Source organism: Oncorhynchus keta, chromosome 21 (genome assembly GCF_023373465.1).
Source record: "Oncorhynchus keta strain PuntledgeMale-10-30-2019 chromosome 21, Oket_V2, whole genome shotgun sequence".
NCBI classification, from domain to species: domain Eukaryota; kingdom Metazoa; phylum Chordata; class Actinopteri; order Salmoniformes; family Salmonidae; genus Oncorhynchus; species Oncorhynchus keta.
Window position 1 is genome coordinate 26,497,403 of NC_068441.1, and position 12,780 is coordinate 26,510,182.

General features: G+C 41.9%; 1 protein-coding gene across 4 annotated transcripts in view; it reads left to right on the top strand.

Annotated features, from left to right (window-relative positions):
* LOC118372677 (cyclic AMP-dependent transcription factor ATF-1-like) overlaps nt 1-12,780 on the top strand; it is a 33,177-nt gene that overhangs the window by 16,390 nt on the left and 4,007 nt on the right. For 3 of the 4 annotated variants that reach the window (XM_035758629.2, XM_035758626.2, XM_035758628.2), the window contains exons 2-4: nt 6,318-6,431; nt 10,085-10,182; nt 10,564-10,703. In XM_035758629.2, the coding sequence (XP_035614522.1) occupies nt 6,318-6,431; nt 10,085-10,182; nt 10,564-10,703 (352 nt within the window). The remainder of the gene's footprint in view (nt 1-6,317; nt 6,432-10,084; nt 10,183-10,563; nt 10,704-12,780) is intronic. The other variant, XM_035758627.2, reaches the window with a different exon arrangement.

Genomic DNA, 12,780 nt, shown 5'->3' on the forward strand with positions numbered 1-12,780 from the left:
GATTGTGCATCTGTAGAAGTGTGTGAGTGCTTTTGGTGACAAGCCGAATTTCTTCAGCCTCCTGAGGTTGAATAGGCGCTGCTGCACCTTCTTCACGACGCTGTCAGTGTGAGTGGACCAATTCAGTGTCTGTGATGTGTATGCCGAGGAACTTAAAACTAGCTACCCTCTCCACTACTGTTCCATCGATGTGGATAGGGGGGTGTTCCCTCTGCTGTTTCCTGAAGTCCACAATCATCTCCTTAGTTTTGTTGACGTTGAGTGTGAGGTTATTTTCCTGACACCACACTCCGAGGGCCCTCACCTCCTCCCTGTAGGCCGTCTCGTCGTTGTTGGTAATCAAGCCTACCACTGTTGTGTCGTCCGCAAACTTGATGATTGAGTTGGAGGCGTGCGTGGCCACGCAGTCGTGGGTGAACAGGGAGTACAGGAGAGGGCTCAGAACGCACCCTTGTGGGGCCCCCGTGTTGAGGATCAGCGGGGAGGAGATGTTGTTGCCTACCCTCACCACCTGGGGGCGGCCCGTCAGGAAGTCCAGTACCCAGTTGCACAGGGCGGGGTCGAGACCCAGGGTCTCGAGCTTGATGACGAGCTTGGAGGGTACTATGGTGTTGAATGCCGAGCTGTAGTCGATGAACAGCATTCTCACGTAGGTATTCCTCTTGTCCAGGTGGGTTAGGGCAGTGTGCAGTGTGGTTGAGATTGCATCGTCTGTGGACCTATTTGGGCGGTAAGCAAATTGGAGTGGGTCTAGGGTGTCAGGTAGGGTGGAGGTGATATGGTCCTTGACTAGTCTCTCAAAGCACTTCATGATGACGGAAGTGAGTGCTACGGGGCGGTAGTCGTTTAGCTCAGTTACCTTAGCTTCCTTGGGAACAGGAACAATGGTGGCCCTCTTGAAGCATGTGGGAACAGCAGACTGGTATAGGGATTGATTGAATATGTCCGTAAACACACCGGCCAGCTGGTCTGCGCATGCTCTGAGGGCGCGGCTGGGGATGCCGTCTGGGCCTGCAGCCTTGCGAGGGTTAACACGTTTAAATGTCTTACTCACCTCGGCTGCAGTGAAGGAGAGACCGCATGTTTCCGTTGCAGGCCGTGTCAGTGGCACTGTATTGTCCTCAAAGCGGGCAAAAAGTTATTTAGTCTGCCTGGGAGCAAGACATCCTGGTCCGTGACTGGGCTGGATTTCATCTTGTAGTCCGTGATTGACTGTAGACCCTGCCACATGCCTCTTGTGTCTGAGCCATTGAATTGAGATTCCACTTTGTCTCTGTACTGACGCTTAGCTTGTTTAATAGCCTTGCGGAGGGAATAGCTGCACTGTTTGTATTCAGTCATGTTGCCAGACACCTTGCCCTGATTAAAAGCAGTGGTTCGCGCTTTCAGTTTCACGCGAATGCTGCCATCAATCCACGGTTTCTGGTTAGGGAATGTTTTTATCGTTGCTATGGGAACGACATCTTCGACGCACGTTCTAATGAACTCGCACACCGAATCAGCGTATTCGTCAATATTCCCATCTGACGCAATACGAAACATGTCCCAGTCCACGTGATGGAAGCAGTCTTGGAGTGTAGAGTCAGCTTGGTCTGACCAGCGTTGGACAGACCTCAGCGTGGGAGCCTCTTGTTTTAATTTCTGCCTGTAGGCAGGGATCAGCAAAATGGAGTCGTGGTCAGCTTTTCCGAAAGGGGGCGGGGCAGGGCCTTATATGCGTCGCGGAAGTTAGAGTAACAATGATCCAAGGTTTTACCACCCCTGGTTGCGCAATCGATATGCTGATAAAATTTAGGGAGTCTTGTTTTCAGATTGGCTTTGTTAAAATCCCCAGCTACAATGAATGCAGCCTCCGGATAAATGTTTTCCAGTTTGCAAAGAGTTAAATAAAGTTCGTTCAGAGCCATCAATGTGTCTGCTTGGGGGGGGGATATATACGGCTGTGATTATAATCGAAGAGAATTCTCTTGGAAGATAATGCGGTCTACATTTGATTGTGAGGAATTCTAAATCAGGTGAACAGAAGGATTTGAGTTCCTGTATGTTTCCTTCATCACACCATGTCCCGTTAGTCATGAGGCATACGCCCCCGCCACTCTTCTTACCAGAGAGATGTTTGTTTCTGTCCGCGCGATGCGTGGAGAAACCCGTTGGCTGCACCGCCCTGGATAGAGTCTTCCCAGTAAGCCATGTTTCCGTAAAGCAGAGAACGTTGCAGTCTGATGTCCCTCTGGAATGCCACCCTTGCTCGGATTTCATCAACCTTGTTGTCGAGAGACTGGACATTGGCAAGAAGAATACTGGGAAGTGGTGCGCGATGTGCCCTTTTTCGGAGTCTGACCAGAACACCGCCGTGTTTCCCTCTTTTTCGTAGTCGTTTCCTTGGGTCGCTGCAAGCGATCCATTCCGTTGTCCTGTTTGTAAGGCAGAACACAGGATCCGCGTCGCGGAAAACATATTCTTGGTCGTACTGATGGTGAGTTGACGCTGATCTTATATTCAGTAGTTCTTCTCGACTGTATGTAATGAAACCTAAGATGACCTGGGGTACTAATGTAAGAAATAACACGTAAAAACTTCATGATTGTGTCCCACTTGTTGTTGATTCTTCACAAAAAAAAAAATACAGTTTTATATCTTTATGTTTGAAGCCTGAAATGTGGCAAAAGGTCGCAAAGCTCAAGGGGGCCGAATACTTTCGCAAGGCACTGTATCTTGTCTGATAGGCTCACCCCACTGGGCAGGTCTAAGCTGGTTTTCCATTTGTAATCGATGATGGATGTGGTGGGTTCTTGCAGACTGATGAGCGTACGAGCCGGGATAGTATGATTCTATCATAGTCCTGTATTAATGCTTTGCCTGTTTGATGGCTCATCGGAAGTCATAGTGGGATTTCTTATAAGTGTCCTTCTGGTTAGGGTATGTACAGTGGGGCAAAAAAAGTATTTAGTCAGCCACCAACTGTGCAAGTTCTCCCACTTAAAAAGATGAGGCCTGTAATTTATCATAGGTACACTTCAACTATGTCAGACAAAATAACAAAAAAATCCAGAAAATCACATTGTAGGATTTTTTATGAATTTATTTGCAAATTATGGTGGAAAATAAGTATTTGGTCAACAAAAGTTTCTCAATACTTTTATATACCCTTTGTTGGCAATGACAGAGGTCAAACGTTTCACAAGGTTTTCACACACTGTTGCTGGTATTTTGGCCCATTCCTCCATGCAGATCTCCTCTAGAGCAGTGATGTTTTGGGGCTGTTGCTGGGCAACACGGACTTTCAACTCCCTCCAAAGATTTTCTATGGGGTTGAGATCTGGAGACTGGCTAGGCCACTCCAGGACCTTGAAATGCTTCTTACGAAGCCACTCCTTCGTTGCCCGGGCGGTGTGTTTGGGATCATTGTCATGCTGAAAGACCCAGCCACGTTTAATCTTCAATGCCCTTGCTGATGGGAGGTTCACTCAAAGTCTCACGATACATGGCCCCATTCATTCTTTCCTTTACACGGATCAGTCATCCTGGTCCCGTTGCAGAAAATCAGCCCCAAAGCGTGATGTTTCCACCCCCATGCTTCACAGGTGTTCTTTGGATGCAACTCAGCATTCTTTATCCTCCAAACACGACGAGTTGAGTTTACCCAAAAGTTATATTTTGGTTTCATCTGACCATATGACATTCTCCCAATCTTCTTCTGGATCATCCAAAAATGCTCTCGAGCAAACTTCAGACGGGCCTGGACATGTACAGGCTTAAGCAGGGGGACACGTCTGGCACTGCAGGATTTGAGTCCCTGGTGGTGTAGTGCGTTACTGATGGTAGGCTTTGTTACTTTGGTCCCAGCTCTCTGCAGGTCATTCACTAAGTCCCCCCCGTGTGGTTCTGAGATTTTTGCTCACCGTTCTTGTGATCATTTTGACCCCACGGGGTGAGATCTTGCGCGGAGCCCCAGATCGAGGGAGATTAGTGGTCTTCCATGTCTTCCATTTCCTAATAATTGCTCCCACAGTTGATTTCTTCAAATCAAGCTGCTTACCTATTGCAGATTCAGTCTTCCCAGCCTGGTGCAGGTCTACAATTTTGTTTCTGGTGTCCTTTGACAGTGTGACTGAGGTTGTGGACAAGTCTTTTATACTGATAACAAGTTCAAACAGGTGCCATTAATACAGGTAACGAGTGGAGGACAGAGGAGCCTCTTAAAGAAGAAGTTACAGGTCTGTGAGAGCCAGAAATCTTGCTTGTTTGTAGGTGACCAAATACTTATTTTCCACCATAATTTTCAAATAAATTCATTAAAAATCCTACAGTGATTTTCTGGATTGTTTTCCCCATTTTGTCTGTCATAGTTGAAGTGTACCTATGATGAAAATTACAGGCCTCTCATCTTTTTAAGTGGGAGAACTTGCACAATTGGTGGCTGACTAAATACATTTTTGCCCCACTGTACATACGGTCACTGTGGGGACAATGTCATCGATGCACTTATTAATGAAGCCGGTGACTGAAGTGGTGAAGTCCTCAGTGTTAAAGGAATCCCTGAAAATATTCCAGTCTGTGCTAGTGAAACAGTCCTGTAGCTTAGCATCTGCGTCATCAGACCACTTCCGTATTGAGCGCGTCACTTGTACTTCCTGTTTGAGTTTTTACTTGTAAGCAGGATGGTGCAAAAACCTGCACCTTTATTTTCATTACTGATCAAACTTGTTTTCTCATGGCTCTCTTGTCCCTCTGCATAATGAGTGAATCCCTCACATTGGAGATCACGCACCAGTTGCTGTTAAAAGCGACACACCCCTCCCCCTTTAGTTTTACCAGAGGCTGCCATCCGGCCTTGATGAATAATGGAGAAATCTGCGAGATATACTGTATATTATCCATGTCATTGTTCAGCCAAGACTGTGAAAAACACAGAATATTACAGGTTCCATTGATAGGATGGTCTCAAACAGAGTTCATCCAGTTTGTTCTCCAGTGACTGCACATTCGCCACCAGAACAGAGGCCAATAGAACAGAGGGCAATACATAATATCTTTGCCATCATAGGAGATGGCGGAGACATTATATACAAAAAAAAAGTTCAGAATAAAAATGGCAGAATTGGTCAGGAGCATGTAAAATGTCCATTATCTACTGAAGTGCCATCTTGGCCATCTTGGAATCACAATCAATTCACAGTATCGAATCTGTGTATATATAGAATCACAATACATACCGTACTGGCAACTAAGTATCATGATAATATTGTATTGTGAGGTCCCTGGCAATTCCCAGCCCTATCCGTTTCAGTCACAGGAGGTTGGTGGTACCTTAACTGGGAAGGAGGGAGGAGGGACTCGTAGTAATAGATGGAGTGTAATTAGTGGAATGGTATCTAACATGGTTTGATGCAATTCCATTCGCTCCATTCCAGCCATTATTATGAGCCGTCCTCCCCTCAGCAGCCTCCACTGGTTTCAGTGTGTATTGATGGATCAGACTCTAGATAGACTCAGACTCAGAGAGAGCAGCAAGACTTCACTCAGACACAGTTAGTGTATCTGCACAGGTGCACGAGTGTGCTTCACGCTGCTACAACGTGAAAGCAACGGAACCAACACAGCAGAGAATTGAGCCTTGCACTTCAATGCTCTTAGTTCAATCGAGTACAGGCTTAACTGAATGACAGAGACAGAATATGATGAGGAATTTGATTGAATAGTTTGGAGTAGGCCTCGTGTCTGTGGAATGCTCCTCAGATGCGGATGACAGGTTGCCCTATGCAGCCCCCGGTGGAGGTGGAAGGCTGTTGCTGCGACATGTACGACCGTGTTCCAGTTCCCGCTAATATTTAGCAACTTCTCAGCCATAGAAGAGGAGTGGGACAACATTCCACAGGATATGTGTCACGCTGCATAAAGCGGTCACCAGATATTGACTGGTTCTGATCCACGCCCCTCTTTTTTGTATGGTATCGGTGACCAACAGATGCATATCTCTAATCCCAGTCATGTGAAATCCATAGATTAGGGCCTAATTAATTTTTCATTTGACTGATTTCCTTACATGAACTGTTACTAAGTAAAATATTTGGAATTGTTTTGTTCAGAATATTACAAATTGATGGTCCTTGAAAATAGAAAGTGACGATCCAGTCAGACCAGCATAATGAATGAACTATAACTACATTTGTTTAGGAAGTGTGTACCCACTACTGTTAACTTTGCATCTACGTCATCTCACTGAGTCTACTTTTAACAGGACATCAAACAAAATCCACAGGACAGTACAGGATGGAATATTCACTCCTGTCACTCTCTAATCTGACTGTTTGCAGATGTCTCTGGGGGGCTCTCCTGTGACGGTGGTCCAGCTCCCTGGGGGTCATTTCCAGGTGCAGGGGGTGATCCAGTCGTCGGTCATCCAGTCCCCACAGGTGCAGACTGTTCAGGTTAGCCAGGCCTGAGTTTTTCAAAGATTTTAAAGAAAAGGAAAGTAGACAATGAATGTAGGGTGTTCCAGCAAGAGTGGACATCAAAATATTTCTTTATTGAGGTATCGGGGAAAGCTGTGTGCTTAGTGTGCAAAGAGAGCATCTCTGTCTTGAAGACTACAACTTGTCCCGACACTTCCAGACGAAGCATGCAGGGAAATATAGGAATAGGTCTTTGAGCAGACGCAAGTGCATCAAAAGCATTGCATTCTCAGTTGCAAAGCCAGCAAGGACTTTTCACAAAACTGCATTCAGCAAATGACGGAATTGCGAGAGGTAGCTGTGTACTCTCCCACAAAATTGCTAAACATAGCAAGCCATTCACTGAGGGCGAATTCATTTAAAGAATGTTTTTAATTGACTCTGCAGCAATACTTTGCCCCGACAAGAAAGAGCTGTTTGAAAATGTTTCCCTGTCAAGACGAACAGTGGCACGGCGTGTTGAGGACATCACAGAGAACAACAGTTGAAAGACAAGGTAAAGGATTTCACCTATTTCTCCTTGGTCCTGGATGAGAGCAGTGATGCAGGTGACACAGAGCAGTTGTTGATATTCTTACAAGGCATAACCTCAGACTTTGAAATTCCAGAGGAGCTTGCTTCAGTGCAGTCAATGAAGAGCACAACCACAATATTTATTGGAGGAGGTTAATAAGTGTGTGGCAAAGCTGGGACTGAGTTTTGAAAAGTTCTCCAGTGTGACCACAGATGGGTGCCCAAATTTGACAGGAAAAAACATTGGCCTTTTGAAAAGGATACAAGATCAAGTAGCTGAGCTGAACCCAAATCATAACATTTTTTTCCTGCATTGCATTATTCATCAGGAGGTTCTCTGTAAATGTGTTCTGAAAATGAGTTGTTGTGGATACAGTCACTAAAGTGGTAAACTTCATAAACTGCCTGTGGTTTGAAGATTTTGCTCTTATCTCACTGTTGGAAGAGGTTGGGTCGTGCAGATCTCCCCTGCCACACAAACATGAGATGGCTGAGTTTGGGAAAGGTGATTAAAAGGGTGTGGGACCTGAAGTCGGAGATTGCTGAGTTTTTGTAAATGAATGGAAAATGTGGATTTCCCTCAACTGCAAGATGGTTGGCTGATTTTGCCTTCACCGTGGACATAATGGATTTCATGAATGAACTGGATTCCAAACTACAAGGAAAGGGCCTTTTTGCACATCAGGTGTACAGCCTTGTCAAAGCCTTCAAGGGAAAATTGCTCCTCCTGATCCGCCAAGTAGAAACCAACAACCTCACCCACCTTCCAACACTTCTACTGTGTTCCCTATCAGATGACCAGTGGGAGAAGTATACATCACTGCTGCGTGCTTTCAACAGTGAGTTCTCGTTGTTTTGAGGATTTCAAAGTGTTGGAAAATTACATGCTGTTGGTTTCCTCTCCTTTCACCTTCAATGTGGATAATGCTCTCACTGAACTGAAACTTGAGCGTATCGATCTTCGGTCTGATGCAGTGATTGGAGAACTATTCAAAACAATGTCACTGACAAGGTTCTATGCATATCTCGATGAACAAAACTTTCCAAATATTAGGAGTCATGCTCAGAAGATGTTTGGGTCAACCTATGTATGTGAACAGACATTTTTAGTGATGAAATATAACAAGTCAAGGCACAGATCATCTCTTACTGACTCACCTCTCAGCAATCCTGACCATAGCGACGTCAGAAACTATACCTGACTTCACTGCTCTAGTCAATACCCATCAGAGACTTCACTCCTCACATTGATTGAGTAGTTTAAATGTAATGTTTAGCTCCCCCTCCTTCTTGTGTTTTTGTGCATACCCTTTAACAAGAGTTCTGTCCGTGGTGCTGAATGCAGTGTACTTTTCCCTCCGTGTAGTTCATTGAATGTTTAATAATGAAAATGCCTACCAAAAGGAGAACATGGATGTGGTTTGTTTCTGTGCATGTTAAAAAAGAAAAATAAGTAGCATATCTGGGTGTGATTTACAGTAGATATGTCAACACAGCCATACACATGATGTAAATCTTGTAATATAATTCTGACCCTCATTAGCAAAATTATATTCTAATGTGGCCCTCCATGGAGAATAATTGTCCAGGCCTGAGGTTATTTGAAATAATTTAAAATTAAATACAAATAAATGTAAAATAAATACAAATAAATTTAAAAATAAATAAATACAAATAAATTTAAAAATAAATAAATACAAATAAATTTAAAAATAAATAAATACAAATAAATTTAAAAATAAATAAATACAAATAAATTTAAAAATAAATAAATACAAATCTATTAAAAATAAATAAATACAAATCTATTTAAAATAAATAAATACAAATCTATTTAAAAATAAATCAATACAAATAAATTTAAAAATAAATCAATACAAATAAATACAAATCTATACAAATAAATTTAAAAATAAATAAATACAAATAAATACAAATCTATACAAATAAATACAAATCTATTTAAAATAAATAAATACAAATCTATTTAAAAATAAATAAATACAAATAAATTTAAAAATAAATAAATACAAATAAATTTAAAAATAAATAAATACAAATCTATTAAAAATAAATAAATACAAATCTATTAAAAATAAATAAATACAAATCTATTTAAAATAAATAAATACAAATCTATTTAAAATAAATAAATACAAATCTATTTAAAATAAATAAATACAAATCTATTTAAAATAAATAAATACAAATCTATTTAAAATAAATAAAAATCTATTTAAAATAAATAAATAAATAAATACATATTTAACCAGGCCAGTTGAGAACAAGTTTCCATTTACAACTGTGACCTGGCCAAGATAAAGCAAAGCAGTGCGATTTTAAAAACACAGAGTTACAAACGTACAGTCAATAACACAAAGAAAAATCTATGTACAGTGTGTGCAAATGTAGAAGAGTAGGGAGGTAAAGGCAATAAATATGCCATCGAGGCAGAATAATTACAATTTAGCATTAACACTGGCGTGATAGATGTGCAGATGATGATGTGCAAGTAGAGATACTGGGATGCAAAAGAGCAAGATGATAAGTAACAATATGGGGATGAGGTAGTTGGTTGTGCTATTTACATTTTGGCTGCGTACAGGTACAGTGATCTGTAAGCTGCTCTAACTTTCAGCATCAGCTGTCAGAGAGGGAGATATAAGACTCAGTGATTTTTGCTATTCGTTCCAGTCATTGGCAGCAGAGAACTGGAAGGAAAGGCAAGAGGAGCTCCTCAACAACCAGGAACTAGGCCTGGGCCCATGTTCACAAACATCTCAGAGTAGGAATGCAAATCAACGATCAGTTTTGGCTTTGAGATCAAAATGAATAGGATTACATGGATAGGGGGACCCTGGTCCTAGATCAGCACCATCTTTGAGATGCCTAAAGAATACTGGCCATGGACTACAGTGCCTCTGGACGACAGTGAGGTGTCCCCTGTTCTTCTAGCATAACTTAAATCTGTTAGCCTTTGTCCTACTGTATTACTATTGTAAATGTGTGATTGATGAGAGGGTCTCTATCTTGTGCCCCCACATTCTGATCTTAGGTATTAAGTAAACATGGTAGATGAGTAACCCATCATGTCCCGGCACATCTCTCCTCCACAGGGCCAGGGCTCAGACAGTGACGACTCCCAGGACTCCTCAGACAGTGGAGCCTACGCCCAGAAGACCAGAGAGATACTGGCCAGACGGCCCTCCTACAGGTAGCTGCAACCGCACTGTTGTGTCCAAAACACCATCTTAAGTTTCCCATTTGTAATAGTGAAAAGTAGTGTGTGCAGACTGCAAAGGTCACTGCTGAACTGGGATGTTAAATAGTATCTATGATGATGTGCAAAAACAGTCACTCAATTTATAAGTAGTGAACTGAAATCCAACAATGATACATTGATGTTACCTTTTGGATGTTTACTAGTGAGCTACCTATTCTCCATAAAATGTTCCAATCTCATTTGTTTGATTCTGTAGCAGTGTTTTGTTAATTACCACCTCCTGCAAAAATAACAAACATAATAGAATGACCTATCTTTATGGTAATATTTTAATGGATGAGTAATCTCCTGCTTCTTCCCGGTGGTCTGTAGAAAGATCCTCAATGAGCTGTCTGCTGAGGAGGTGGCGTCACGGAACGAGGGAGAGGATGACAACCCTGCTTCCTCTGGCATGACCACAGTGACAGTGCCCAACACCCAGACAATCTACCAGACCAGCAGCGGCCAGTACAGTAAGGGTTGCCCTACTACATAGTCCTACCAATTCACCACTCATCATAAATAGATTCTACATTTGGATATTATTAGAATTGGAGGCACTTGCTAAGTAATGGATCATCAATGGGCTTCTGCAGTTTTGTGAAAATATACCCCACCGCAGGGGACAGGTAGTGCCAAATGGCTCATTATGTGATTTCCCAATTCAACAGCAAGGCCACATACAGTTGACACACAATCGGTATGCTTTATGTCAATGGATGAAATCCTCTGTTTAATGACAAATGTAACTAAATGTCATGTAAAATGTGATCTACATGTATTTTATTTAACTAGGCAAGTCAATTAAGAACAATTTCTTATTTACAATGACGGCCTAAAGTAATTATAATGAGGGCCATAAAAAATAACTAGTAATGCTGCATACTTCAAGAAAGGTTAAAACCTCACCATTCTGATAAAAAAAGTTATAAATTGCTGAGGTAGTCACTTTTGGACACAAGCTCAAGTACACAGGACAAATATGATAAACCTTTGAAATATTTTGATTTCCTATTCAACAAAAATGTAAGGCTTGATTACTTATATGCTCTCTAAATATAGAATAATCAAATTATAAAACGACTTAAGATGTCACCCTCTGTATTACTGTAAAATACATATTTGTATGTTTAGGGTTAGAGAAAATTTGCACATTTTAGCTTGGCTTCCTAAACGCACCTTTCATCTACCGTTCAAAAGTTTGGGGTCACTTAGAAATGTCCTTGTTTTTGAAAGAAAAGCACATTTTGTCCATTAAAATTACATTGTTAATTTTGTAAATGACTTGTAGCTGGAGACTGCAGATTTTTATAGAATATCTATATAGGCGTACAGAGGCCCATTATCAGCAAACATCACTCCTGTGTTCCAATAACACGATGTGTTAGCTAATCCAAGTTTATAATTTTATAAGGCTAATTGATCATTAGAAAACCCTTTTGCAATTATGTTAGCACAGCTGAAAACCATCGTTCTGATTAAAGAAGCAATAAAACTAGTCTTTAGACTAGCTGAGTATCTGGAGCATCAGCATTTGTGGGTTCGATTTACAGGCTCAAAATGACAAGAAACAAAGAACTTTCTTCTGAAACTCGTCAGTCTATTCTTGTTCTGAGAAATGAAGGCTATTCCATGTGACAAATTGCCAAGAAACTAAAGATCCCGTACAACGCTGTGTACTACTCCCTCCACAGAACAGTGTAAACTGGCTCAAACCAGAATAGAAAGAGTGGAAGGCCCTGGTGCACAACTGAGCAAGAGGACAAGTACATTAGTATGGGGGACGCAAGCATAGGATTGATCACCCTGTCGCTGGCCGCCTTTGGGGAGGGTGTATAGTGTGAAAGGCCGAAACACCCTAGGAACCAAAGGTACACTACTGACGATGCGCTCCCCAAATTTCACCACGCTCACTATTCATTAACTCTTGGAAGTGCTTGCACAAAGGATAGTAACATCTCATCCTGTGTTCTTGGAATCTGTCTAGTTTGAGAAAGACGCCTCACAAGTCCTCAACTGGCAGCTTCATTAAATAGTACCCGCAAAACACTAGTCTCAACGTCAACAGTGACGAGGTGACTCCAGGATGCTGGCCTTCTAGGCAGAGTACCTCTGTCCAGTGTCCTTTTGCCAATCTTAATCTTTTATTTTTATTGGCCAGTCTTAGATATGGCTTTATAAATTTGATGTCATTTTAAATGGGCAAAAAAATGTTAGACATTTCTAAGTGACCCCAGACTTTTGAACAGTAGTGTATATTTTTTATTTAACTAGGCATGTCAGTTAAGAACAAATTCTTATTTACAATGACGACCTACTCTGGCCAGACCCGGACGACACTGGGCCAATTGTGCGTCGCCCTATGCGACTCTCAATCAAATCAAATTAATTTATATAGCCCTTCTTACATCAGCTGATATGTCAAATTGCTGTACAGAAACCCAGCCTAAAACCCCAAACGGCAAGCAATGCAGATGTAGAAGCACGGTGGCTAGGAAAAGGTCCCTAGAAAGGCCAAAACCTAGGGAGAAACCTAGAGAGGAACTAGGC